Here is a 27465-nt window from a genome sequence, read left to right on the forward strand (position 1 = left end):
AGGGTATCATTTGTTTTTGCGCACTACTTTTACGCCGCTGTCTGCCGGCACTGTCATGTCGCCAAAGTCCGGATCAGAGTCTGCCATCGCCTGATCCGCCTGACCGCCACTGGGGTCCTCCTCTTGCATCTTCGCCTGCTCCTCCCACTCTTTCCTCTCGAGCTCGTCATACTCGGCCTTGCGGTCGACCCAACGCTCCTGGATATCACGAACCTCCAACATGGACGACTCGTTACGCATGGCGACCTGCCACACGGTGTCGTTCGCGCCCTCTGCGCTGCCGAAGATGTATCCTCCAGCTCTATCAATTACCCTGAGCAGATGCATCATGCTCTTCTTGTCTTCGACCGCTAGCACCTCGAACCGGACCAATCCGTAACTCTCAATCATGTTTGCGACCGCCTCGTTCAGCCTGCCGAACTTCTCGTTGCGCATCACGGGAGACTCTTCCTCCAAGTAGGGGATGAGATATGAAAGATCGTCAACATCGGTGTAGTAATCGAGATTGAAAGGCAGAGAGTCGTACGAAGCGACCTTGTCGATTTTGGTAAGGACATTGATGTGTGGCATGTCCATCTGGAGCATGGCGCGGAGGGAGAGGAGAAGGTTGGAGATGTAGAGTGAGGGTTGCGTTAGGCAGAAGGAGTCGGACAGGTGCACGACGACGAGCTATTAAGGAGTTAGCGGGAGTTGGTTCTATGATGAAGAGCCAGGAGGACCAACCCTGAACCCAAGCTTCTGTAGCTTGAAGAAGATGTTCCGTAGCGAGTTGTGATGGGTGTAAAGCTCAACTTGCCCTGGGCAGTCAAACAGAAAGTATTCGTCGTCGCCAATCTCTTTGAGTCCCTCTTCAAGCCATTCAAAGTTGTGCTCCAACTCCTCCAAAGCGTACAGAATGCCGCCGTTTGGTCCTAGCCTGTCACCGGCCATGATATCCTCGAGCTTGACGAGGTCGCGAATGTCGAGGGCTTTCGGGTAGTTCGTGTGGTCGTTTGCGGGATCAAGATTCACGACGGAGCAGGCGCGACCTATGGCGCCCATGAACTGGTGCACTTGACGTGGCGTGTTAGCTCTTGAGACTGTCGAGGACGCATCGTCGGGTCGGGGAGCTTACTGCCATCGCAGTAGGTACTCTTTCCAGAGCCCGGACTGCCGAGGACGAGCTGCGCAAAAGGCATCCTGGTTGATTCTGAGGCTGAGTTCCTTGAATTCGTGCCAGGAGAAGGTGTTTGTTGTGAGGAATTTGCAGTGTTGAAGATTGCCTGCCACACCGGACGGGATCTCGAATTCTTTCGAGGGTGAAGTTTCTCAGGCTATCTGCCTTACCACCAGTGCCCCTCCATGCAGCATTGCACAGCACATCCACAGCGTTCTGCAGCTGCCAGGCAACTCCACTACACTGACGCCCGACCATTCCCGGGAGGCCTAGCGTCACATGCTGCACCACCAACCGCGCTGAGCTTCCAGCGGGCGTGGGGCGGCACAATTCGCCTGACCGCCCGTACCCGACCCAGCTTTCCAAGCTTCCATCTTCAAAGCTCCCACCCCACAAGCTGCTTTTTTTCTTCCCTCATCTACTTTTTCTCCAACCACCTCTTTGGCTCGAGTCTCGTCTCAGCCACCAACAACCGGCCCTTAAAAATCATTCGCCTCCCTTGCCCACGCGGCCCGGCTCTGCTAGCCCCGAGGGACGCGCTCAACCATGTGATCTGGTCTTTTCTCGCGCGCGCTATGCTGAACAACAACATCCTCTTGTCGTTGTTTCGTCGCAAAACCGCAGCCGCAGTCACCAATCGCAGCAGCAGTCATGTCGTCCGCCGACATATCGAGCGCCATCTCTGACGCCGTGTCGGCCACAATGAGCACCTCTCCGGAGGTGCTCCCGTCCGCCTTCACGCGCGCGCAGGAGGTCGTCGCCGCCCAGGGATCGTCCAGCTGGTTGGGGCTCCTGGGGCGGTTGATCCTCGCCATTCTGTCCTTGATCTCCTCGATCCTGTATTGGGCTATTCGCATCGTGACCATCACGATACCTACTCTGCTCTTTACTTTGTTCTCGACGAGTTGGACCGTGACGATGAACGCCACCACATTGTACGCGTCCTGCTTGCCTTGCTATATGGGAGCCTGTTGCTGACTCCCCGCAGAATGGTTATCATGGTCGCCATCATATCCGCAGTCAGTTGGGTAGTGCGCTATCGCATCCTGAACATGTACTCTCGGCTTCCCCCGGAGCCTCAGAGGAAGGAGCCAGACGTTGACCTATTCCCCGACACCCACGAAGAGGGCAAAAAGGCCGGCTTATCCAGCTATCTGGATGAGTTCTTGAGCGCTATCAAAATCTTCGGGTACTTGGAGCGACAGGTCTTCCATGAGTTGACCCGCAGCATGCAGACTCGCAAGCTCATTGCCGGCGAGACCTTCAACCTGGAAGACGAGAAGGGCTTTTGCATCGTCGTCGACGGGCTCGTGGAGATTTTTGTCAAATCTGGCCGAAATGCCAGAACCATGGAGCCTGATCCTTGCGAGAGCTTCGAGTCTGGCTATCCTGCTGAGGAAGACATCTCTCCTGCAGGACATCAGCGATACCAGCTGCTCACTGAAGTCCGCAACGGCGCTCCCATGTCGTCCTTGTTCTCCATTATGTCTCTGTTCACTGAGGATGTCAAGCTTCGAACAACGGAAGACGATACTCCTGAGCCTAGTGCTGGGAGCGCTGGACTGAGAACTTCTCCGTTTCCACGCAACGCTGGTTTCCGGCGTATGCCATCTGACCCTGCAAGCCCGTATCAGATGACACCTCAATTCGCGGAATCCGCCGATGAGAAGCCTGGCGTGAAGATTGAGGAGCCGCCGAAGCGATCTGTCACCCCGACGCCAGCCAGCGCGAGAATACCTCCCATTTCTCTCGACAACCCAAGCAGCGGTAGCGCTCCTGGCAGCGCGCGTGCACCAAAACGCCCACCGCTCCAGAGCCGCGCAACTTCTGGCTCGGCCCATCCAGATATCATTGCGAGGGCGACTGTCGACACGACCATTGCAATTATCCCGGCCAGCGCTTTCCGACGCTTGACCAAGGTCTACCCTAAGGCGACTTCCCACATCGTCCAGGTCATCCTTTCTCGTTTTCAGAGAGTAACACTCGCGACTGCGTACAACTATCTCGGACTCACCGGGGAGGTGCTCCAGACGGAGAAGAACATGCTCTCCTTCACCACCTGCCAGTTGCCCAACATGCTTCGGGGTGATGCGCTTGAGCGCCTGAAAGAAAAGTTCAATCGTGAGCGTGAGCGCGTTGGTGGTGAGCTTGAGAGCAAGGGCATTGCTCTACACAACGCGAACGCTCATCGTCGTCGTAAGTCAACGTCGACTCTGCGGAAGGATGCAATGATCCATTCCATGAGCACCAAGGAGAGGTCGTTCTCCCAAGTTGCTACGACAATCGCGCCTCCCAGAGAGCGCTCCTCCACGCACACTCCGAGCCCTGGCGATTTGCTGGCAAACATCCAATTTGCTCGCACGGGTGGTCACAGGCCCGGCACTTCCACCACTGCCGACATCGACCAGGTTGCTGACGCTCTTCGTCACGAGGGGACAAGTCCTCTTGCTCAACGGTCTTTCAACCCGTTCCATGCTCAGAAGCATCCGCGGATCTCGATCGACGGTCGCGACTCACTTGACGAGGACAACCTTTTCCGTCAGTCAATACTGGAGTGCATGTTCAAGGCGATCGGCTTAGGCAGCGGTGGCAGTGTCTCGCGCGAGGCCGAGTCGGTCGAAGGATCTCCCAGACTGTTCTCCTACGACCAGCGTCGTCAGAGAGTTGGCCTCGGCAACAACGCGTTTGGTCTGATGGGCCCTTTCGAATCCTCTGGAGACGGTGACACGGAATCGTTGACTTCCGGGGGGTTCACTTTAAACACTCCACCGAACGCGCACCTGCTGGCTAATGACATGAAGGACGATGTCGAGATCGTTTTCTTCCCCAAGGGATCCGTTCTGGTTGAGCAGGGCGAGCGTAACCCTGGGCTGTACTATGTCATCGACGGATTCCTTGACATTTGCACCACGAATGAAGACTCGTCCGCCGACATTTTGCATTCATCCAGCAGGACTTCTCTCCATGCTGACTACCTGGCCATGGATGGATCTCCAGCTTACTCTTCTGTCAACCTGCTCGGGGCAGGAAAGGCTGGAGACACGAAGAAGAAGCAACCTGTTCGCCGCAGCGTGTCCCTGATCAAGCCCGGTGGACTCGCTGGTTACGTGGGTACAGTGTCGTCATATCGATCATTCATCGATGTTGTTGCGAAGACTGATGTCTACGTTGGCTTTCTGCCACGGTCAACCATTGAGAGAATCGCCGACCGCTACCCTATCGTTTTGCTTACGATGGCCAAGCGACTCACGAGCCTTCTTCCTCGCCTGATCATGCACATCGACTTTGCTCTCGACTGGGAACAAGTCGATGCCGGTCAAGTCATCTTCCACGAGGGAGACGAGAGCGAGGCCATCCACATCGTTCTCAACGGACGACTTCGGCTTGTTCAGGAGAAGAAGGATGGCGGTGTCAGTGTTCGGGCAGAGTTCGGTCAGGGCGAGAGTGTCGGAGAGTTGGAGGTCCTCACAGAGTCTGTACGGCCCGGAACTCTGCATGCCATCCGTCAGACTGAGCTCGTCAAGTTTCCCCGCACGCTCTTCAACAGTCTGGCTCAGGAGCATCCCAACATCACCATCAAGATCTCGAAGATTATCGCATCGCGCATGCGCAATCTTGTTGATGACCCCTCCCAACTGTTGTCTAAGGAGGCAGGTGGCGTCAACTCAATCAGCAAAGGTTCCTCATCCCTCAACTTGAGGACCGTTGCTGTCTTACCGGTGACTTCCGGCGTCCCCGTCGTTGAGTTCGGCAACCGATTGATGAATGCTCTGGCTCAGGTCGGCCCCGCAAATGGGGCGACCTCTCTCAACCAGTCTGCTATCTTGAACCACCTAGGCAAGCATGCCTTCAACAAGATGGGCAAACTCAAGCTCTCTCAGTACCTGGCCGATCTGGAGGAGAAGTATGGCCTGGTGGTCTATGTCGCAGGTAGGCATTTTTCTTTCCCTCTCCCATTTCGTTCCGCGTCCTTTATGATGAACAACTCTGTTTCCCGAGGCAAGACCGCTGAAGGCCAAACATTAACTCTAATTTTTTCCTGATTGGACAATCACTATTTACCATTTTGTTGCGATGACTACCTGGACACGTTGCTAACCAATGGTCAGATACCAACGTCAACTCCCCATGGACCCAGACCTGCATCACTCAGGCCGATTGCATTCTACTGGTTGGCCTTGGCGATGGCTCACCCGAAATCGGGGAGTACGAACGGTTCATGTTGGGAATGAAGTCCACCGCGAGAAAGCTTCTCGTTCTCCTCCACGGCGAACGCTACTCTCCTTCAGGTCTCACCAGAGCGTGGTTGAGGAATCGCATGTGGATCAATGGTGGCCACTACCACGTCCAGATGCCACTGGGTGCGAACATTATGCCGGTGCACCCACCTTCCAAGCGTACGAGCACCACCTTGAAGGAGAGGGTCCAGATCATCCAAGCAGAGATTCAAAAGTACACGTCCAGAAAGGTCCGCAATAGTCCCTTCTACTCTCCAGACGCGCCATACAAGGGCGACTTCCATCGTCTGGCAAGGCGCCTGTGTGGAAAGTCTGTTGGTCTCGTCCTAGGAGGCGGCGGAGCCAGAGGCATCACGCATATTGGCATCATCCAGGCTATGGAAGAAGCAGGCATTCCCATCGACGTTGTCGGCGGCACGTCAATCGGCTCTTTCATCGGCGCCCTATATGCCCGCCACGCCGACGTTGTGCCCATCTTCGGCCTTGCCAAGAAGTTCTCGGGCCGCATGGCCAGTATGTGGCGTTTCGCGCTGGATCTGACATACCCCACGGCGTCGTATACGACAGGACACGAGTTCAATCGTGGTATCTTCAAGACATTCGGCAAGACCCAGATCGAAGACTTCTGGCTCGAATACTACTGCAACACCACGAACATTAGCAAGAGCAGAATAGAGTACCACACCAGCGGCTACGCATGGAGGTACGTCCGTGCGTCCATGTCATTGGCTGGCCTGCTTCCACCGCTGTGTGACGAGGGGAGCATGCTTCTCGACGGTGGCTACATTGACAATCTGACGGTCTCGCACATGAAGAGGCTGGGGGTAGACACCATCTTTGCAGTGGACGTAGGCGCCCTTGACGACGACACGCCACAGGCGTACGGTGATTCGCTGTCGGGAGTGTGGGCGTTTTGGAACAGGTGGAACCCGTTTTCGGGTACACCCAACCCGCCAACGTTGGCCGAGATCCAGGCTAGACTGGCCTACGTGTCTAGCGTCGATGCTCTGGAACGGGCCAAAACGATGCCTGGCTGCTTTTACATGCGGCCTCCGATTGATGACTATGGGACGCTCGACTTTGGCAAGTTCGACGAGCTGTACCAGATGGGATACAAGTACGGACAAGACTTTTTGCAGAAGCTTAGAGAAGACGGTGTTCTGCCTCTGATGGAGGAGACGGAGGCCAAGAAGGCGATGCGGAGGACGATGGCGCCGCGAAGAGCAAGCATTTAGATCAGCAGAACAAACCCTAGACGCCGACACGAAGCTCATGAAATGATACCACCTCTGCATTTTCGAAATTGTCTCAACATTCTCTCGCCCTAACATATGTGACTGGCATCGGAAGGGCCTCATTTGTTCCCGCATTTGCCGTCGTCGGGCCAGACCGGCAGCTTCAGGGTCCAATCGAGAATCAGGGGAATCCTTGCCCTGTTCCGCGTGGCTAAGACAATAGGCGATGCCCAACGGTGGTGTTGGTAGCAGCAGCTGGTCTTACGATCTTTTACAATTGGCTTTGGAGCTGTGTGCTAAGCAGCTGCAAAGACTACTGGCGGCTCAAAGGCAGCGGGGGGCAGTGTGGGTACCGTCCCGGGAGCTTTGGCCAGATGTAGCAACGCCCTGACGTCAACGGCTTGGCGGGTTTCGAAGGGCGGGCGGGCGAGCGCATTCTTCTGGGTCGACCCCATGACATCATGCAGCTAACATGACGACAAGCTTCTGCCCGGAGCCCAATGGGGAAGCTCCCGAGTCCCCGGCAGTCGCCATATTGGATGTCAGCTCAGGGTGCGGGGGAATGCCAGCGGTGAACTGTCACTGAGAAATAAATTTCCGGTGCTGTCCTCATTTTTCGGATTGTTGTTGGGGCCAAAGTGCAATAAAAGTGCAACCCACCCCTTCATCCATCGACAACACCAACTTGCTTCTCCTGCATATTTTGTCTTGATCCGTTCCTGGGCGAAAGCAAGCCACCTGCAATCCTTCAGATTCTTATATATGACAGGTACAGCTCCGGCGGCACAGCGGATCTGCACTTGTCTCTTGCACTAAGAACCAACCGATATCGACGCCGTTTGAGCTTGATGGTCTGGCTAAGACGCAGAGCATAAACCGGACCCGACCCAAGCCCACCCCACATCAAACAAAACCTTCTCTACACCGTTGAAAAAGTAATATTACGAAAATGGTCAAGGTCAAGCCGGGCAAGCTTCTACCTCCCGATCCGCGACCATGGACCGCCGACCCGGAGCATCGCAAGATGCGGAAGACCATGGAAAAGGAGAGCCCTGGCTTCGACTGGGGCCAGGCGATTGCTCTCGGCATGATTGGAGCCACGGTCATGTTTGGTATTGACAAGTCGCTGAAGAAGTGCGACGAAAGGCATGAGGAGGAGGATCGTCGCGAGGAGAGGCGGAGAGACAGGGAGTCGAGGTCAAGGCCCAGGAGGGCCACGCAGAGCGTCGCTGGGTCTGCGAGGGAATCTGCGAGGGAGTCCGCTCGAGGCTCCACGCGGGGTTCGAGGTATGATCGAGATGAGAGGAGGGACGACAGGAGTCGCCGCGACGAAGACGAGGACGAGTACTGGGACCGGTACTATGAAGAGCGGGAGGCCATTCGGGCTGCGAGGGATTACAGCCGTGAACCGGCCCGAGCGCCCGAGTCGATCAAGGGGCTGAATGTTATGAGGGATGAGAGGGAGTATGTGCGAGCGGTCGATCAGTTTGATCGCGATTATGGGTACGGCAGACGGTACGATGATCACACACGCAGCAGAAGCAACCCCGGTTCGAGGTCGAGAGGTTATTCGAACTGGTGATCACGACGGGAGAAACGCTCGACACAGAGATGTCACAACACACAATATCATTACACGAAATTACGACCAATACATTACGGGAAGCATCAACGGAGCATAGCACATTTTTTTAAATTACGAAATTGGATATTTACAGAAACAAAAGACAGGAACAGAGAGGCATTGGAAGCTAGATGTAGAAAGGTGTCGATTTTTTTTACCGCATCATTACGGTCTAGCATATCTATGAATATAAACATGTCCAAAATATTTTATCATCTATTTTGCCAACTCAGCCTCGGTCGCAGCGACCAAAATGTCAAACGCCTTCTTCACATGCTCCTCCTCGATGACCTGGCTGCTGCCGGTGCACATCCTGATAGCGTACGTGCCGTGCAGCACCGTGGGCGTGAGGTAAATCTCGCCCTTGCCGTTGATGCCCTCCAGCACCGCCTCGGTGACCTTGTTTCTCTCTTCAGTGCTCGCGCCCTGCTTGCCGCATGTGAACACGACCAGCGCGAACCGCGGGCCGGTGACGATCTCGAACAGGTCGGCGCGGGCCTTGAGCATCTCGGCGAAGCGCTCGCCCATGGAGATGCCGCGCGTCAGGTGGGCGCGGATGCCGCTGGCGCCGTAGGCGCGCAGGACGAACCACAGCTTGAGGGAGCGGAAGCGGCGGCCGAGGGGGATCTGCCAGTCGCGGTAGTCGGTGACGAGGCCGGCCTCGGAGAACTGGTTGCGCAGGTAGGCGGGCTTGATGCTCAGGCTCTCGACGAGCCAGGCGCGGTCGCGGACCCAGAGGGCGGAGCAGTCAAAGTTTGTGAGCATCCACTTGTGCGGGTTGATGTTGAAGGAGTGGAAGGAGGCCAGGGGCGGGGTGAGGTGCTGGTGCTCGGGCAGGATGAGGGCGGAGCCGGCGTAGGCGGCGTCGACGTGGACCCAGATCTTGTCGCTGTCGGAGGAGAGGGCCTCGCTGATGCCGGGGAAGTCGTCGATGGCGCAGGTGTCGGTGGTGCCGAGGGTGGCGGTGAGGTAGAAGGGCTCGAGGCCCTTTGCGCGGAGGGCGGCGACGGTGGATTGGAGGGCGGGGCCGGACATGGCGTAGCCGGCGGATGCGGGGGCGGGCACGGTGGCGAAGCGGACGCCGAGGATCTGGGCGGCCTTCTTGGTGGAAGAGTGGGCGGCCTCGGAGCCGAGGGCGACGAGTTTGGAGCGCAGGCGCCAGGTCTCCTCCTCCTTCTCCTCCGAGTCCTCGGGCAGGTGGGCGGTGGCCTGGCGGAGGAACTTGTCGCGGGCGGCGACCATGACGGTGAGGATGGCCTCGGAGGCGGTGCCGTGGAGGACGCCGCCGCCGCGGGTGGGCGCGGTGGAGAGGTAGGCGGGGGGCAGGGCGAGCAGCTGGGCGAGCCAGTCGAGGACGATGGTCTCGAGCTCGGTGACGGCCGGGGAGCAGATCCAGTTGAAGTGGGCGCCGTTGAAGGCGTTGGAGTAGAGCTCGGCGAGCATGGCCGGGTAGGAGGAGGAGCAGGGGAAGAAGGCGTGGAAGGAGGGGGACTGCCAGTGGGTGATTCCCGGCACGATGTGGGCTTGGAGGTCGGCGTGGATGGCGGACCACGGCTCCGGGGCCTCGGGGGCGGACGCCGGGAGGAGGGGGCGGAGGTAGCCCGGCGTTACGGACGGGAGCACCTTGGGCTGGGACGTGATTGTGTCATAGTATTTCGTGACTGCGGTCCTGTGTTAGTTGTGCTGTTTTGAGTGTTTGAGGTGATGGGAGAGGGGCGTAAGTATGTGAGGATCTTACTGTCTTCCACGACCTCCTGGGCCGCGGAGCGGAATTCAGATGAGTCCATTTTGGGGAGTTTGCCTTCTTGGTGATGCTGGTGTATGAGTTGCGCGAGTTGGTTGACCGGAATGCGCGGACACCGCAGTTGAAGTTGAAGTTGAAGTTTGCGGATGAAGGTATTTATGTGAATGACACCTTTTTTTCTTCCCCAGTGTGAGAGAAAAGCTCACATGAGATGAAGTCAATTGTGCTGTGTGCTGCCCCTGGTTGCGTGCCCCTCTACCCCTCCAAAAGTCCAAACGGCCGGGATTAGCCAAGTTGCATGTTTCCCATGCTTCTGCTCACGACCCCACTCTTTCCAGTCTTTACGGTCCCCAAAAGTTCGACATGGTGGGTATCAGATGTGCTTTCCCATAGGTAGACGGTAAAGTGCCGCGCGGGAGGACGTCAAGGTGGTGTTGGCGTGGACTCGGAAGACCCTTCGGAATGCGCGGAAGGGGGCTCGGAATCGGTGTTGTTGGTTTCGACGTCGACGGACTGCCCCGCCATTGGGTGCGGGAGATCGAGTATGTGGACTGTTGCAGGGCGTACAAGGAGATCAAAACCTGGTGGGATTGTCGACTTTAAATCAATTTTGCGCCCTTGTTTGACGAGCTAGGCTTTCCGATGCATCGGGATTTGTCGTCAAGAATTCCGAGCTGTCCACGCATCAAGCCACCACGGTCGTGACCGACATGCAAGCTGGGTATCGATGTCGCCAGGTCTACGTGAAAGGAACAACTCACCGATCAGCTTCTCATTCGCCATTCAGAGTGCTTTATTTGTTATCCTCGTCCATCTCACGTTCTCCACGTGGCATTCGGTTTGGGTGGTGAGAATTACCCAGTTGGGCAACTCGTATGACAACAAGAGGTGGCATAACACCACCAATGTCCAGATGATTGGGACGGTGTTAGCAGACGCAGCCCTTTGGTTCGAAATTTGTATTCCATTCTAGAAAAGAAGGGAGTCGGCCACAACCTGATATTTTGGGGCCTTGCAATATCGTTCAAGAAGAATGGGACAATATCTCATCTTAGAGAATGATCATGGGTGTCAACGTTGACGTGGAGCCTGTGCGAGTAGGGGCGACGAGAGAACTTTGGCGAGTGGCTGAATTTGCTACAACTTAGCACCTCATAAGAAAGAATGGGACAAGGTCAAAGACAGTCTGTTTCACCGTACAAATCACGGTTAGGCAATTGGAAACTGGTGACTTCCTCACAAAGCACGGACACCTCAGCGTTGTCTCGCTGTACAGGAAAGACCGGAGGCGGTCATTGGTGACATGTCCCCGACTGTCAGCTTCCGCTTATTCTACGGGAAGAGAGGCCAAGGTAGGTTATGAAATCAATATCGGGGACCGTGCAGGCGTGGGCGAGGGAATACTGCCAGAATTTCGAGATGTGGGTTGGTGATTTTCTTGCTGCGTTCAGAGGCAAGTTCGTGTGGTTGAGAGTTGGTCCACAAAACATTTGACTTGTCGTCATCTAAACATGGACTACAACACGGATCTTCGGGCTTGCGAGAGCTTCTTTTTTGCAAAATTGCTCAATCGCACTCAAACATCTTGGTCGTGCTGACGTTCATCCTGCTCCAGCTCCTTCCGTTGACCAAGCAGTCCCAGAACGTCATTGGCCAGTAGACGTGGTACAACCACCACGCCGGCAGAGGATCCCACACCTCAAAAGTGCCATCCTTCCAGAACAGCACATGCTCCGCAAACGCCCAAACCGAGCGCACGTATTCTCTAAAAGACGTGCGGAGCAGCAGCAGACGCAGGGTGGGAAGGAGGAAGAGCGTGACCAAATCGTGCCCAATCCAGTAGTACTTTTTACCCGGCTCCTGCGGGGTCACAACCGCCGGTTCCGCCGCCCCATCTCCGGCCCCGTCCCCGCCTCCGTCTAACACGGCAAGATACTGCCCCACCAGCTCCGGCGTGTCCCCGAACAGCGCGACAGCAGTGTGTGCGCGCGGGTTGCACTCGATCGGATACAGCGTGATCTGCTCCGGCGTCTCCGCCTTCACATCAGCCCGATCAACCATGAAATCAAAGCTCAGATGCCCCGTGAACCGGTCCCCGAAGCTGGCGGCCTGCGCGCGCGTGAACTCCAGCATGGCCCGCGACAGCGCCGAGTCTGCCGGCAGCGCGGCGTAGTGCATCAGCAGCTCGGCGGAGCGGCACGCCACGAAGGCGCGCACTTGCCCGCGCACGACGAGGGAGTGCGTGCAGAACTCGTCGCCGTCGATGAACTCCTGCAGCAGCCAGGGCTGCTTGTCCGACATGCCGAGCCACTCGAGGCGGTAGACGAAGTCGTACGTCTGCTTCTCCGTGGGCAGCGGGAGGAGGGTCATGTCGGCGCGGCCCCGGTCGTTGAGGCCCACGGCCTTGGCGATGAAACGCTTCTTCTTTTTCTTGCTGTTGTCGCTAGACTTCTGCGACGTCATCGTCTTGTCGTTTTCGTCGGATGACGGGACGGACGCCGACGACAGGGACAGCCCCGCGGCGTCCTCGAGCGCAGCAATCATCTCGTTGCGGCTCGTGACGAGGTACGACTCGGGCACGGGCAGCCCGGCGACGTCGCGCGTGTGGTTCATGAAGGCGTCCTTCTCGTGGAGGGTGCGCGTGGCGGCGATGTCGAACTGCACGGCCCGGCACGCCGTGCGGGCCTCGACGACCTCCTTGACGACGCCGTCCTCGACCGCGGACCCGACGCCGGAGCAGCTCACCCAGAGGTCCACGTTCTGGGAGCGGACGATGCGCAGGACGGAGTCGAGGTACGGGTCGGCGCCGCCGGGGGCGGCGGACGGGCGGGCGAGGACATGGTAGGAGGCGAGGGCGCGGGACCTGCTGCCCGCCGCGAGGGGGGAGAAGTCGGCGCCCAGGACGCGGTGGCCTTGGCGGTGGAACAGACGGGCCAGGGCGAGGCCTTTTGTCATACCGACGCCTGTGACGAGGATCGTCCGCGCGGGCCGGGGTGGTGGGGTGTGCTGGTGTTGGTCTCCGGTGGGAGGAGGAGGGAGGGGGTCCCGGGCGGGACGCCCCAGGAGACGCTGGTACGCATAGCACGCGAGGAGGATGGCGGTGTCGAGCGGGAGGAAGATGAGGCTGAGGGCGATCAGGGACAGGTTCTTGAGGACTTGGCCGAAGGGGTCTGAGGATGCGGCGGCTGTCATTGTGGAAGTGTGGTGTCTTGTGTGTTTTGTGTTTTGTGTGGATGTGTGTGTGCCGTGAAAGGCTCGAGCACCCGCTCTCTCTGAAGGCCCGCCCCGCGACACGTCTCACCAGGCGAGACGCCGATGTTCGGACCAAAGTTGGTAGTTCAACTGAAGCTGAAGATGAGACGGGGGTGCGGAGGAAAGATGGGCGCGCGCGGGATTTGGGGTGGCTTGTCGTTTACGAAAGCATGGGGCGCACACCGTGGGAGGGATGATGGGAGTTCGAGGTTGGACAAGAGACGTGTGGGCGCGGGTTGGGATGAAACAACCTTTTTCTAGCTGCTTCGTCTCAGGAAACACAACGTCTCTTACTCTGTGTTTTGAGGGTGTGTGAGAGGAATGTACAAAAGTAGAGAGACACGCGCGCGCTGCGCGGGCGCGATGGGCGCGCACTCTATTTCATCATTGCATGTTCACCGCGCCGCGAGGGTTCATCCCGAGGATCCCGAGACAAGGTGAGGTACATTTCCGTCCAGCCCACTTGGGTTGGGTGAATTGGCAGAAAAGGTATACGTCATGGACTTCAGCTCGCGGCATGCCTCTTGTGCAACTCAAGGGAGGCGCGTAAACGAAAGGTCTCACTGCGTTTGGCATACGAAGCGACCGGGTTCTTTTGTTCTCTCTCGGTATTTGGAGATGTGGTGACGAGGGGCTTTTTTGTTTTCTTTCGATTTTGATTGAATGAAACGCGAAGAGAGCGAGGGTGTTAGTGGTAGGGCGAATACGCGTGTGGTAGGCAAGGTAGCTTATGACCGACAAACGGCCTTTTACTTCTCTCCGCCTGCACGAAATCGGACATGCAGCTAGACAAAATGAATAGATGAATGCCCATGAGGGGTTCAGGCAAGCTGATATTTGCAAGAAGTTGGGGAGGAAAAGGTCGGGGCGGGTATGTAGGCATGTACTCACTTGCTGCAGGAAACATTGAGTGAACCCAAGCCCCTCTGAAAGTTCGATCCGAACCCCACGCCAAGCCATGGTTCACCGATGACCGTAACCGTCCTCCCATCTTTCATGCGGGATCCAAAAGGTTGTTGTTGCTTCTAAGCATGATATGCCCCCTTTTCCTCGATAGTATTCGCATGGGGAGGAACATCCGGCGATGATGCATGGTCTCCAAATTTCATTTCCCGCCCTCACTGCTGCTGCATGCTTCTTTCTTTCTGCCCACCCACCCCCGCTTAACACACGCCAATCTAAGGGATCTTGGTCGGGCAATTTAAAGCGGCAGCGATCAGCATTGAGCCAGAAATAGGTTCGTCCGGTTCAACTGCCCCGAGGGAGGGAACCTGATCGGGGGGCACGGGAGATCTCCCTTTTGGCTCGGTGCATTGTGGAAAATCTCAATATGGGCTTTGTGAAGCCACGCCGAGCTAATCCAGCCACACCCTTGCGCGCGTCGCTTCGACCGCCAACGCCGTCGTCCATGGCGCCCAACGTCGATTGTTCCCCTGAATCCGTGGGACTCATTTGACGTTTTGGAGGGTGTGGCGGCGGGACTTTGACAGTTTGGAGTGTATCACAGATTGTGACCCAATAAGACGATTCTGGTGGTGTTGACAATCATGTTGTGTTTGGGTGTGTGTATTCAATACTATTGAGATGTTATTTGCCCGCGTTTCCAACGACCGCTCAGCTAAACTATGGTATCATTACTCATTAGAGTCATTAACAATAAACCCCCATGCGCCGCCCGGGCTTCTGTGTGTCTTTTGTTTCCCCGGGCTCCAAAAGGAGTGTCCATGTCAGAGGGTATCCCATCTCGATCGAGTCTAAGCCGTTTCCCTGTCCCTGCGTGCGCCGTTGAAAGAAAAAGAGTGTATCCCAATATCCCATTGGCGATCCTGTTCAACCCAAAAAGATAAAAGTAGAAAAAATGATAATAAAACTCCTGTTCAATGATCCGCGGTCTGAGAGCGTCTAAAAGGGATTATGCGACGGCAATAGCGGCAACAATGGAGTCCAACGCCGAGCTGTGAGTCGGGCCGGAGACTCCCTGGACAGGGCCCGACCAGACGACGCCGAGCTTGCCCGCGGTGTCGCGGTTCTTGGACCAGTTGCTGTCGGCGTTCTTGATGAGGAACGTCTTGAAGTCATCAGAGGGCGCGACGGCCTGCAGATACCGCAGGTTGCGGTTGAAGATGCCCTTGAACTGGTTTCCGTCGGAACCGCAGTTGGGCTCGCACGTGTCGTGGAGGATGCCGTTGCTGTCGGTCAGCGCCTTGATGGCGGCCTTGGCGATGTTGGTGGCATCTGTCAGGACGGACTTGTCGCCGGTAGCGCGACTGAGCTCGACGAGGCCGCCGAGGACGACACCCTGGTTGTAGGACCAGACGTTGGCGCCGTTGTTCTTGCAGTTGCCGTCGAGGCCGTCGTTGATGGTGCCGGCGCTGTTGATCATGCCGCTGGCCTTGAACCACGTCCACTGGGACTTTGCGATGTTGAGGTAGTCGGCGTTGCTGGGGACGCGGTTGGCGAGCGAGGCCGCGACGGCGAGGTAGAGCTCGTTGGCGATGGCGTTGACGTACTTGCGGTCCTTGCTCCAGTAGATGCCGCCGTTGCAGTTGGTGTTTCCGCCGCCCTGCATATCGGCAAAGATGCGCTTGGCCATGTCGAGGTAGTCCTGGTCGGTCGTGATGTCGTACGCTCGGATGAGGCCGAGCGCCCACCAACCCTCGTCGTCGTAGAAGTCGTTGATGAAGTTTGGGAAGCCCTGGGCGCTCATCTGGCGACCCTTGATGGTTGGGTAGTCACGCTTGGTGATGGCGTAGGAGGACGTGACGAGGCCGGCTGCGTTCATGGACTTGGAGACGGAGGCCGTGGTCTTTTGGGCCTGGTTGAAGGTGTTTCTGAGGATGCCACCGATGTTGAGCTGGTTGGCAGCGTCGCGGTTGAGGTCGGCGAAGTCGGCCAGGGTTGTGAAGGCGTTGGCGCTGTTCCACCAGGCATTATCCCAAAGACCGGTGCTGACGCTGTACCATGTATTCTGGAGGACGTTTATAGAGGAGACAGCGTTGCTGGTGTAAGAGGCGGCGTCTGCCCTCTCGGCGATGGGGCGGGTAGACATGAGGAAGACTACGCGAGCAGCCAAGCTGCCGATGTTGGCGACCATGTTGGCGATTATTAAGTATATAGAAGCGAGCACTGAGTCGAAGCCGTGTTGTGATATTTCTGCTTCTCGTCTGGTGTTTGATGAGTGCGAGCGGAGGAGGAGGAGGAGGATATAAGTATTAGCTGCAATGGCGAGAACAATGAGACGCCAACACCGGGGGAGGATGGCCGGGATGTTAAATATATCAGGAGCGGGCGAGGTCTTCGGTCCATGTGCCCCTTGTCCAGCTTCCCTCCGAACAGGTGGACCGGCACAGCAACAATGGAGCGGACGAGGGTGCGGGTAGGAAGGCGGGTACGGACAAGACGAGGATGGGGAGGGCGAGCGATGCTGATCCTTGACGCCAATCTTTTGGGTGCAGGGTGTCGGTCGAGGAGGTGGGAGGGCAGAGCTTGACGACGTGGAGCTGAAGCCGGATTTGGAAGTGATGATGGAGCAGGAAGATTGGTTGGAGTGACAGCAGGAGGAAGCAGAGTAGAGGTCAGCAGGAGCAAGGTCGAGTTGAGGATGAGGAGCATGGGGAAGGGCAGAGGATAAGCAGCAGCAACAGCAGGAGCAGGCGCAGCAGCTCATGGCAGGTTGTGAATCCTCCAGGTCCTGCTGTGGTGACAACAGCGCCATGGTCGTCTTTGGCGGTGCCTTTTCTCGCAGCCTAGAAACAAGCACAAAACAAAACAAGGCTTCATCTGAAGTCGGCATCAGGAGCTGGCTTCTCGTCGAGCCAGCGCATCGCATGGCGCTGGCTGCGCCCTGACAGGGGCCACCTGGAAAGCCAGGCCGAAGATCACAGTCAGGGGTTGGTCGAGGTGGTGTCCCTGGGCCTGGGCCTGGGCCTGGGTCTGGGTCATGGGTCTTTGGAGCAGCCAGAGGAGGATGGGATGAGATCATGGCGAGAAGGGTAAAGCGCGAAGGCGGGAACGTCTCTTCTGTGCGGCAAGAAGGGTTCCTCAGTCTCAAGTGACAGTCAGAGCTGAGCTGCGAGAGAGCAACAGAAGGGAGAGAATGGGGCGTGTAACAGGACCAGTGACAATATCAGCACTGAATACGACGGAATACAGATACCAAGAGAACAGAGAGAGATGCTGGTCCTGGTTTCTGCTCCGGTAAGCGCCCTCGTTCATCGGGGGGACTCAGAAGACAGGAGGCAAGCAAAGGAGACAAGACGACGAGGGTTGGCGAGGAGAGGAGCTTGGGTTCTTGGAAAGCTGGGCCTGGGGCGTTGAATGGTGTTTCAGACAAGATTGTACGTTATGCTGTGTGTTGGCTGAGGTGTGCTTAGTACGCCGTATGTACCTGCCCCAAGAATACGTACCCGTGGACCGCTTATCGGGCGATAAGCTGAGATGGGTGCCCCAGGAGGTCTGACGAACCGAACGAACCCAAAGATCGGTATCCGGAGCTTATCCACGGGATATGGATGCTATGGCCAGGGGCTTAAAGGGCCCCCTCTGGGCTGAGGATCCACTGCGACTGCCGCGGCCAGCCCCTAACAGGGGGGGCTGCCTTCCTTAAGGAGGTAGGTATTCGCACCTACCCTCACCTAGGGTAGGTACCTAAGTAGTGCACGCACTGCCACGTGCGGGTCCGTCCCTCGTCTCTCGTCTGGTCCAGCCATCTGAGGCTGCTCTCGTTAGAAGGGACGTATCTTTGCTTCTGCTTCTTTCCCCCATTGTTACACTCGCAACCTTCCTTGCCTCTGGCTGAAAAGACACCTTCAAACTACCTACGAAGAGGGCGCCTGGTCACACACTCTCGAATCCGACTGCCGTGATCCCTTCCCATGATCCAGGCCTTCTGGTCATTATTCCCGTCATCCTACAGCATCGCAGCCTCGCCCACGTCTCTCATCACCTAATGGACGTGTCCCTGACGTAGCATCGTCCTGGGATCATCAACCTTGTGGTCAGCGACTGGTTGCTGAACCCAAGCCGCAGACCGACTATTGGCATCGGGCATGACGTTCGTGATTCAACAGACCACCAGCTTGACTCGTCGACCTGACTGACTACTGTACTGCACTGTCACTCAACAAAGTCCCTTTGACATGCATACCAATACCAGTCACTCGATACGATGTTGCATGGCAAACTCGGCAAACACACAAGGACAAGGACGAGGCCATTACCCCAAGAACACACCAAGAACACAAGAACATTCCAAGAACCATGGCCCCGGCGTCCATGTCTCCGATTCGACGCTTGACAGCAGCTTATTTCCCACGGCAGCGGCGCAGGCGGCTGTTTTCAATGCGGTGGACCCCTCCCTTGCTGGATGGAGCTGCCTCTGGAGCCTCTGGAGCTCGGGAAGAAAAGAATTTTTCCTTTCTTCTTCTCCTGAATGTCGGGGTCGAGACACTGCCAGGGCTCGCTTTGTTTCGAGTAGCAGAACAAAATTACCTCGACATGCGGAACGCCAAAATGCTGCCCGCAAAGACACCAGGAGCATCAGTGCCATCCCAGCGCCGGAAGGTGGCTGACAGTCTTTCGCCTCTCTCTCGGCGGGGTGGATGGGCCGCTCCTTGTCTTGCCCGGCATCTCCTCGCACCGTGAGCATGTCATCTCAAAAAGGACTGCGCTTTTTTGCTCGTCTGCGCTCCTGATCGTCATTGCATCGCAGGCGACTCCAGTCCATCTCAGCATCGCAGCTGCTCAGCTTATTTTCCGAATCATCGGCCTGGACGTGGCGGGGTTGCAGCACAGACAGGCAGCCTGGTGACCCCAACAAGGACGGCGGGCGATGCGATGTTACGGCGTCGAAGATCACGAATTAGCCTCAATGGAACCGTGACCCTGTCTTGTGGCCGGCGATCTCAAGCGACAATGGCACCTCCACTCCAAAGGGGAAACCCACCATCTACTAGACTTCGTCTGGGTTCCCACGGCCGCAGAAAGTGAATCTATTCGATGGATTTGCCGCTCAGCTTCCTCCAGGCGTCCCAGGAAGCAAACAGCCCAACCTTGTTCACCGCTGGTCCGCCATGACGATATCTGATGCTATTCTAGTCAGCACACATACTTACATCACGGAGCGAAGGATTTCGCGGGGATGGTTCCACGGGCCAGCACTATTGATCAAGCAAGGCACAGAGACATTGATGCGCCGCACCAGCCTCACCCGTCGTTGCCGTTGATCTTTTGTCCATTAGGGCCAGGCACGTATCCAATCGTCTGCAGATAGGGCAGCCCTACAGAACACTGGCCGTCATCTTGGGCTTTCCGGGACAGACGTGGACGCCGATCCGTTGCCGGGAGCGGCCTAGTTGCTGCTGACTGCTCACTAAACCTTGGTAACTGCATGTCTAGCCAGCTCAGCAAAGCACGGCATGTCATGTCGCGGCACAGCAGCAACGGCAGAGCAGACGCAGCAGCAAACGACTACACAGCACGGTAAATCCTACGACTGCCTGCTGTCCTCCTGCACCTAGCAACTTACATGCATACGGGCGGTGCTCGACGCTGCAAAATGCGTGGCTCCCATACGCCCAGCCAAGACAAAATCTTCCGACCGCAAGCCTCAGCTCTCGCTTGTCAACGCAGCGGCTAAACCATATGACGAAACCTTCTTTGACGTTCGGGCTCGCATTTCTGAGGCGGGTTCGCGCAACAATCGCCGTTCAAGGACTCAGCCGGGTTTCCGAGTGTGACCGTACGGTCTCTCCCCCAAGGCCGGCCCTCTTACCCGGCCGAGACGAGCGAGAGTCAGTCTCTGTGTGATTCCGACGCCAACAAAACACCTCGAAACCAAAGAGACTATTGGCAAAAAAAAAGTCAATCGAGGTGACACGCCGCATCCCGTCCACTTACTCCATACCAACGCGCAATAGCTTGCGAGGCGTCGTGCAATATTGCTTCGATATCGAATATTGCAGCCACCGCCACCGCCCAGAAAAGATCCATATTGAAATGTCGATAAGTTGAAACATTGGATTCCTTTTTTTTTTTCTGGGTATGCGATCAGCACCATGTGCAAAAATCCCACTTGTATGCGACAGCCAAAGTATGAACCAGATCACAAGCCAAAACAGACCCCTGGGCCGGACCTCCTGGAAACACATCCACGCGTCTTTGGTGTTCCGGTCGGGCTTATCGCAGACGCAGCTCGCAGCGTAACGCGACTTGGCCGTATCACTCATTGTCTTTGACAATCGTGAAACAGACGTCGATCCGATCGCACATCAAAAGTCACTTTGTCTCTTACCTGAGTCACACCTCCGGAGAAGTCCCGGGTCCCCGGCACGCGCGAAACATCATCGCATACAACGTTTCCCGGAAAAAGCAAATGCCTCTGTGATTGAACTGTTTTTTTTTTTTTTATTCTCATTAACAATTAATAGATCTCCCGCGTTCCCATGCCTAGCTTAGTCCCTACATGATCTCGAGACGCAGCGCATCGTACTGCACGTAGATGGCCTCCGTGAGAACGGCGCTCTCGTAGTCCGTGGCGCCGTACGGCAGGCTCAGGACGATCTCGTTCTCGCCGGTCTTGAGCAGCTTCGAGTCGAAGACGAACTTGTTGGCGACGTTGTAGCAGATGACGGCCGACCGCACGGCGCACGAGCTGCTCTGGTAGTACGGGATCACCCACGGCTCCAGGTCCTTGCCGTTGACATTGACCGTGTACTTGAGGTTCGAGTGCGGCTCGCTGGCGTTGAAGACGTCCGTGTTGCCCGCCGCCGTCTTCGCGCCCGCAAGCTGCACCGTGAAGGTCGCGTACCGCTTGCGCTCCACCTGCGCCTGCTCGAGGTCGAAGGCGAGCGTCCAGTTGTTCACGTTGCCGTCGCCGAGGTAGATCTCCGGCCGGAACGAGTTGCCCTTGCCGCCGAACGCTGCCCAGTGCACGTAGTTGAGATCCGTGGCGACGTCGTCCTCGCCCACCTTGAACCGCACGCCCTCGGGGAACTCGGTCGGGAAGTCGTACCGCGCCCAGTAGATGCGGTACTCCTCCGGGTGAAGCGGCTTCGTGGCGTCGCGCACGTAGCCGTGACGGTACTCGCCGGAGCTCTTGTCCGGTGTGCCGATGCGGAAGACCTCCGTGCCGGCCGTCTCCTCGCGCCAGCGCGCGTGCGTGGTGTGCACCTCGCCCGCGACGACGGCGACGTCGTCCTTGACGTACTGCCCGAAGACGCCGTCGGCGTAGATGGTCAGGCGGTAGGTGCCCTCCTTGACGCGGGGGATGGTTGCGTAGCCGTCGGCGTCGACGTCGGCCCAGTACTGGTACGCCTTGGTGTCGAAGACGTTGTCCTGGAAGTCGACACCGTTCTGCGCGAGCACGGCGATGGGCTTGGACGCGCCCTGCGGGAGGTCGACGTGCAGCTTCCAGGTGGTGCGGCCGGCGGAGGGGACGTAGTTGGGCACGAGGTGGGCGATGTCGTCGTAGAAGGCGGCGTTCCACTCGGCGTCGGCGAGCTTGGCGGCCTCAGCGTGCAGCTCGAGGATGTCGGTGCCGGCGGGGGCGCGGTTGAAGTGGTAGTACTGGGGGCCGAAGGTGCGGTCGAAGCCGTTTGTGATGTTGGGCGTCTGGTCGCCGTGGTGGTTGGAGGAGATGTAGTTGTAGACGATGCCGTCGACGGTCAGGTCCGAGTGCAGCGGGCCGCCGAAGTAGGTGTCGCGCGTGTTGAAGACCATCCAGGCGCCGAAGGTGGAGTTGTCGGCCGTCTTGGAGCCGTCGGCGAACATGCCGTAGGCGTCGATGTCGCGCCAGGTGTCCTGGAAGGTGTACTTTGTGAACCAGTCGGCCTCCTGCTGGACGTAGGGGTCGTTGGGGGTGTTGCCGAGGTACCAGGTGGCGTCCTGGACGACGACTTGCTTGGCGACGGCGTCCTTGGACGGCAGGGGCGCGTAGTGCTCGCGGTTGGTCAGGAGGTGCGTCCACATGGGGTCGTTGGGGCGGAACAGGGTGCGCAGCTCCTGCAGGTTCCGCAAGAAGGGAGCCGTCTCGTTGTGGTAGGCGACGCGGGAGAACATGTGCAGGCCGGTCTCGCCCTCGCGGAGGAACCAGTACTGCTCGAGCAGCTGGCCGGTGGAGGCGTAGGTGTCGGACATGCGGACGCCGCCGTAGGGGACGCCGGCGGAGTCGGTGCCGTTGTAGAGCTCGAAGACGGGGGCGACCGAGCCGGGGGTCCAGAAGCCCTCGGGGGTGCAGTAGCAGTCGAGGTAGGGGCCTTGGCCGGTGGCGCCGGAGGGGGTGCCGAGGAGGTTGACGCCGTCGAGGGTGAGCTCGACGATGGAGCCGCCGGGCTTGGCGATGGCGGCGCGGAGGCGGTCGTTGGCGATGATGAGCCGGTTGGAGGTCTCGGTTGCGTTGAGGAGCGCGTTCGTCGTCGCCGAGAGGGCGGAGACGGCGAGGCCGAGGCCTGCGCGGCGGAAGATGGAGGGCCGCATCTCGTGAGTATGTGTGTGTGTTCACACGACTGTTTGACGGAGAAGGAAGGGGACGGCTCGACTCGTCGGACGTCGGGTGTCTACCAGACTTCGAGAGCCGGTGGGAGCGGCGAGCGTGAGGGTGTTGTTTATATACTGAAGATCACCCGCGCCTGGGGAGAGGGTTCAACAAGTCTCTTGGCCCTCGGGCGACTCATCTCCGTGTTGTCATTTCCTGGGACCCAGGGGAGAGATTTCCCCCGCACCCCAGAGAGAGGGAGAGGTTGGGGAAAGCGGTAGAAATATGGGGGGGTGTTCGTCTGGTCTACCTACCTACCACCGCTTGTTGTCCTCGTGGATTGACAGACAGGGACGGCCATGCCTGCGTGGAGAAATGAGCTCTGCTCTCCCCGGAACGACGGGCAGATTGTGAAAATTCAACGGCGGTCATTCGCCAATTGGGGCATGGGTTGGTCCATCTCTTGGACCGGCGAAGCGGGGACCCCACCTCTTTGGAGATGAGCGTCCGGGGAACACCTGCTTCTCCGCACGCACACGAGCTGTTTGTTTTGGGGGCAGCTGGGGTTTCCCCGGGCCACTTCGGTGCATCACGCACCGAGCATGCCACACCATCCAGGCACCGCCATTTGGTTTTCCTCGTTTAGCCCAGCGCTAGCGAGTAAAGGAAAAAAAAGCCAGATAGAGAGCGGTCTCTTGGGGGACAGGCATCTTTTTTGCGGTGTGGGGGCATCCGTAATGTGACCTGCCTACGTACGTTGCAGTGCCTTGCCGTCTTGCCCGAGTCTTTGGGCTTTTGGCGTTGCGTCGGTGTAACATAGCATCGAAGGGCTGCGGGAGAATTTCCCACGTATGGGGGCCGGGGGTTTCGTTGGTAATGACGCGTTGGTTTGGGTTGATGTATTGCTGGGGATGCTGTTGATGTCATTAGATGATGTGAGCGGGTTTGCGGCGTTGGAGGGATTGAAGTTTTGGTGTGCGCGATTATCATTAGGACATAAGAAAGAGCGCAAGAGCAAACTCAGTCTGTTGGCGCCTTCCTGTTGAGACGATTCGATGGCACTGTTGCCAGGCGGGTATCTCGACAATGTTGCAAGCTCGGCAAGTTCACGAGAAATGGGGTTTGGCATGGTTGACCGGTTGACGCAACTTCACGATTCTCGGAATGGAAACTGGGTCTTCGGAGACATAGCCGTCAGATAAAACCCAAACACATAGTCCTATATATGTGTATATCTTCCACTGCCGTCAATACCATTGAAAAGAAACCTCGTTGGCGGGTTGTCCTCTTGAGCATCACTTTTCCCACAATATGGAAACCTCAGCTGATGTCCTGTGTCTGAACCGAGTCATGAGAGCAATATTTTCTGCACACGGACAGATTTGATTCATAATTCTATCTCAGCCTCCTGCTACGCTTTATCAGCCTAGTTAGCACAGTTGGCGTTTCCACCACGTCCAAGAAGCTTCTGTCGTTTCAAACTGTCCAATTGACTGCGTTTAGCCCAATGGGAGTAATAGTGCATGCCTAAGGATCAACACGGCGATGTCGACATTTCCCATCAAGGTATCCAAGACGAGGAGTCGTAGGTACGTCTGACGGTTTGTGAGGGGTGTGCTAAACCGAGTGGAAAACCAGTCGGCAATAGACGCAGACGTAGCCTCATCTCCTTCCAAAATCAGTTCACCACGGCCTTCAACAGTCCTAAGACAAGCTGCAAAGTGTAAAACAAACGTGAAAGGTGGAGTATGTTTATTAAACGACCCGTTGCGTCAACAGGCAATATGTTGTCCAAGCCGAGGTCAGGGGCCGAAGCAGAAGTTGTGATTGTGTGGCTTCAACATGTCTGACGCCAGCGGCCCATATCCGTCTGACCCCGGCTTCTCGCTCTCCAGAATATCCGAGAAAATATCTCGTGCCTGAGCACACAATGTCGGTATGTTGCTCAACAGCCCCTGGGCCAGATGTGTCCAATCCGCGACACCCGAGAGCTTGAGCCGCAGAGTCTGCCAAAACAGTTCACCAGGTCAGCAGCTATAAACACACAGAAACCCCAAATTACAAGACAGAAATGTGGAGAACTCACCTCAAGCTGCTCCCTCACGTTCTCGTCTTCGTCCAGAGGCCTCGTGAGCCTGATGGTGCGTTGCGTGTGCACGGCGTACTTTGCAATCTTGAAGAACTTGGAGCAGCCGTCCAACACGTTCCGGACGTCGCAGCCTTCTTCCCGGAGCCCTGCGAGGAACTGCACGAATTGGCCGAGGACCCTGACGTTGGCGTGCGCTTCCACGCCTGTGGAGTCTTCGAGGGCGGACCAGAGGAGCATGAGGCAAGCTGCGACGGGGTAGCAGATCATAGCCCTTGAGGTATTGATATTAGTTGACCAACATAAAAGAACGGCCGTCATGGACCAGATCAACACTTACCATAGATGTACAAATGAATGCAGAGGTGTCACCCGCAGAATCTCAACCGTGGCACGGGCAGCCGCTGTGCACTTTTCATACGCGTCTTGCACATTGGGATACGAACCCTGGCTGGCCTCCCAGCTGGGGTTTTGGCAGAGCGTCAGGCTGTGGCTTGACACGCTCTTGAGGCGGGCCAGGTTCGTGTGGATCTTGATCAAGGCGTCGAAATAGTAAACGTGGAGAAGCACAACATGAGTCTCGAGTTCCCTATCATGCACGACTGCCGTGAGTTTAGGTCTCAGGTGTTCGGGAAACGTGTTCCTCCACGCTTCCAGCTCGGCGCTCAAAGCCAGAACAGCCGCCTGGTGGTGTGGTCCAGCCTGGGCCTTGATACTGTCGACAGAAAGCTGGTCGTGGATCTTGTACCGTATTCGAGACAGCTCTGCCAGCTTCCTGACGTAGCACTGCGTTTTCTCTGCGCAGGTTATGCCTATTGCATGGTTGAAAGAGGCTAACCCCTCGTCTGGGAGGTCTGCGTTCATCTGAGACAGGTTGAAGGACGGCGAGATGCCGAACCGGACTGTCATTTCCGTGTCGACGATGAACGCGACCCAGCACGCGCGCCGATGCTGCCTCGACTGTGCAGCGTCTAGCTTGGTATACGCCTCCCTCCTATGCAGACCCATCATCTGCGCCGTCCTAGCAGCGGAAGAGGCCACCTGCAACATTGTTCTGGCGTCTGTCGTCCCCAAAAGGAACGTGGCCATAGTTAGCATTGCTTCAACCGTCGATACGCCCCCTCCGGAAATGAGCAGCTCCGGGAATACGGAGAAGGCGTTCTTGAAGTAGCCCCAGCTCATGGGCGACATGTCCTCAAAGGAATCGTTCGCCGTCCTCCACTGGACCGCCGTCGCGAAGAGGGCGTTGATGATGGCCCACCGGGCGGGATCGTCGATGGCCGTCTTCTCGCGGGCGCCGCCTGTGTACTGCTGTTCGGCGAGCTCCAGGAAGTGCTTCCGGGTGATTGTCGGACAGAACAGTTGGATGTCCTCGATGACGGCCTGTTCCAGGTCGAGGAGATACTCTGGAGGAGGGAAGCTCGTGAACGCTCTCCTCTTGAAAGGGGAGTGGTCCATGCGTGATTCCATGTCGCTTCTGATGGCACGCATCGTGGATATCAGCTGGGGTCCCGAGAAGAGATCTCGCAATGGCGGGAAGCGAGAAGGCAGGCTACTCGTCGGGAGAGGGTCCCGGGACGAGTTGGCAAGGTCATCATGGGCAGGTCTGTCTACGTCCTTGGCTGTATCGTCGACACTTGCTGTCACAGGTGGCAGAGTGGCTTCATGGGGATTAGCAGAATGTTTCTGACCAGCCCGTGTGTAAGTGGACCAACCTTCTGAAGGAAGTTGAGTCCGGCCGGGACCACTGCTTGATGCTCCTCCATCGGTGACGTGCAGTTGCGCCATCCGCTCCAGCGATGTCTCTATGGCTCTCAGCTTTGCTTCCGCATCAACAGCGGGTTTATTTCTCCACAGAAAGTTAGCGTCTGACTCTTTACGCAGGGTATGGTGACGGACTTCTTCCCAGGACCACGGCGTCTTCGTTGCGTGTAGACACACTGTACACCAAGCCTGGTGCAGAGCCCGCACGTCGGCTCGCCGCCATCGCATCTTCTCTTGCGTGATTGACAGTGTAGGCATGCCTGTGGCCGCGTTTAGAGACTCTCCAACAAATGCATCCGCCCGGGCTTACACTTACACTGTAGATCCGCTTCTTGGGGGGCTCCTCCGCATCCTCAACGGCGGCGGCATCATCCGCGGCACTAGCCATATTCGTTCGGCCAGTGGAATCGACACAGACGCAAAGATTGCAGCAAAGGATCCGCGAGTTTAGATGAAAAGAGTCCGCTGAGGTCAGTCGTGGGAGGCAAGCGGCTATGTAAGTGGTGAGCGGGAGCAAATTTAGTAAGCAATCTGCATCCGCTCAGCTTACCCCAACCCGCCGTCCCGCCCATGTCAACGCCGGAAACGGCTTAGATCTCTGACGTTCATTGGTTGGCGGGATCAAAAGCCAGGCGGGCGGAATCAAATCCCCGCCAGCTTCACATGGGGCCCCTTGTCTCCTCCAGCGCAGGAATGTCTCCTCGGGTTTGCTGCGATGGCGCGATGGGCGGGAGCAAAAGTCAGTCGAACTCTTTCCTGGGATGGCACTAAACACCACGGGATTCGGAATTCCTGAGCATGAACTTGTAGAAGCTGGGCTGAATAATATCCCAGAATGTCGAAACCCTCAAAGTCCCACTCCGTGAGTGGGAGGCGTACTTACAGAATCACTCG

The 27465-nt window shown here is 57.2% G+C and overlaps 8 protein-coding genes across 8 annotated transcripts; 2 read left to right on the forward strand and 6 right to left on the reverse strand.

The window, feature by feature from the left end:
* Positions 1 to 6: 6 nt before the first annotated feature.
* Positions 7 to 1178, reverse strand: GPN2 (GPN-loop GTPase 2; the record flags this gene model as incomplete). The annotated part of the gene is made up of 3 exons (XM_032033118.1): positions 7 to 669; positions 724 to 1052; positions 1115 to 1178. The coding sequence occupies 3 exons, from the start codon at positions 1176 to 1178 to the stop codon at positions 7 to 9; spliced, it is 1056 nt and encodes a 351-aa protein (XP_031887647.1).
* A 629-nt stretch (positions 1179 to 1807) lies between these two features.
* Positions 1808 to 6629, forward strand: NTE1 (Lysophospholipase NTE1; the record flags this gene model as incomplete). The annotated part of the gene is made up of 3 exons (XM_032033116.1): positions 1808 to 2091; positions 2145 to 5086; positions 5266 to 6629. 3 exons carry the CDS (start codon positions 1808 to 1810, stop codon positions 6627 to 6629), a joined length of 4590 nt encoding a protein of 1529 aa, XP_031887486.1.
* A 949-nt stretch (positions 6630 to 7578) lies between these two features.
* CGGC5_v004072 (uncharacterized protein) lies at positions 7579 to 8211 on the forward strand (the record flags this gene model as incomplete). The annotated part of the gene is made up of 1 exon (XM_032033115.1): positions 7579 to 8211. One exon carries the CDS (start codon positions 7579 to 7581, stop codon positions 8209 to 8211), a length of 633 nt encoding a protein of 210 aa, XP_031887485.1.
* Positions 8212 to 8469: 258 nt separating this feature from the next.
* Positions 8470 to 10040, reverse strand: DDC (Aromatic-L-amino-acid decarboxylase; the record flags this gene model as incomplete). Its single annotated transcript, XM_032033114.1, has 2 exons — positions 8470 to 9914; positions 9992 to 10040. The coding sequence occupies 2 exons, from the start codon at positions 10038 to 10040 to the stop codon at positions 8470 to 8472; spliced, it is 1494 nt and encodes a 497-aa protein (XP_031887480.1).
* A 1523-nt stretch (positions 10041 to 11563) lies between these two features.
* CGGC5_v004074 (uncharacterized protein) lies at positions 11564 to 13189 on the reverse strand (the record flags this gene model as incomplete). Its single annotated transcript, XM_032033113.1, has 1 exon — positions 11564 to 13189. One exon carries the CDS (start codon positions 13187 to 13189, stop codon positions 11564 to 11566), a length of 1626 nt encoding a protein of 541 aa, XP_031887479.1.
* A 1972-nt stretch (positions 13190 to 15161) lies between these two features.
* Positions 15162 to 16343, reverse strand: DFG5-0 (Mannan endo-1,6-alpha-mannosidase DFG5; the record flags this gene model as incomplete). The annotated part of the gene is made up of 1 exon (XM_032033112.1): positions 15162 to 16343. The coding sequence occupies one exon, from the start codon at positions 16341 to 16343 to the stop codon at positions 15162 to 15164; it is 1182 nt and encodes a 393-aa protein (XP_031887478.1).
* A 4364-nt stretch (positions 16344 to 20707) lies between these two features.
* Positions 20708 to 22723, reverse strand: rglB (Rhamnogalacturonate lyase B; the record flags this gene model as incomplete). Its single annotated transcript, XM_032033111.1, has 1 exon — positions 20708 to 22723. The coding sequence occupies one exon, from the start codon at positions 22721 to 22723 to the stop codon at positions 20708 to 20710; it is 2016 nt and encodes a 671-aa protein (XP_031887477.1).
* A 1800-nt stretch (positions 22724 to 24523) lies between these two features.
* On the reverse strand, positions 24524 to 26959 carry fsdR-8 (Fusaridione A cluster transcription factor fsdR; the record flags this gene model as incomplete). Its single annotated transcript, XM_032033110.1, has 6 exons — positions 24524 to 24727; positions 24808 to 25081; positions 25148 to 26468; positions 26523 to 26656; positions 26707 to 26831; positions 26888 to 26959. The coding sequence occupies 6 exons, from the start codon at positions 26957 to 26959 to the stop codon at positions 24524 to 24526; spliced, it is 2130 nt and encodes a 709-aa protein (XP_031887484.1).
* Positions 26960 to 27465: the final 506 nt, after the last annotated feature.

This window comes from Colletotrichum fructicola (genome assembly GCF_000319635.2).
Source record: "Colletotrichum fructicola Nara gc5 chromosome Unknown KSG_Nara_v1_contig02, whole genome shotgun sequence".
NCBI lineage: Eukaryota > Fungi > Ascomycota > Sordariomycetes > Glomerellales > Glomerellaceae > Colletotrichum > Colletotrichum fructicola.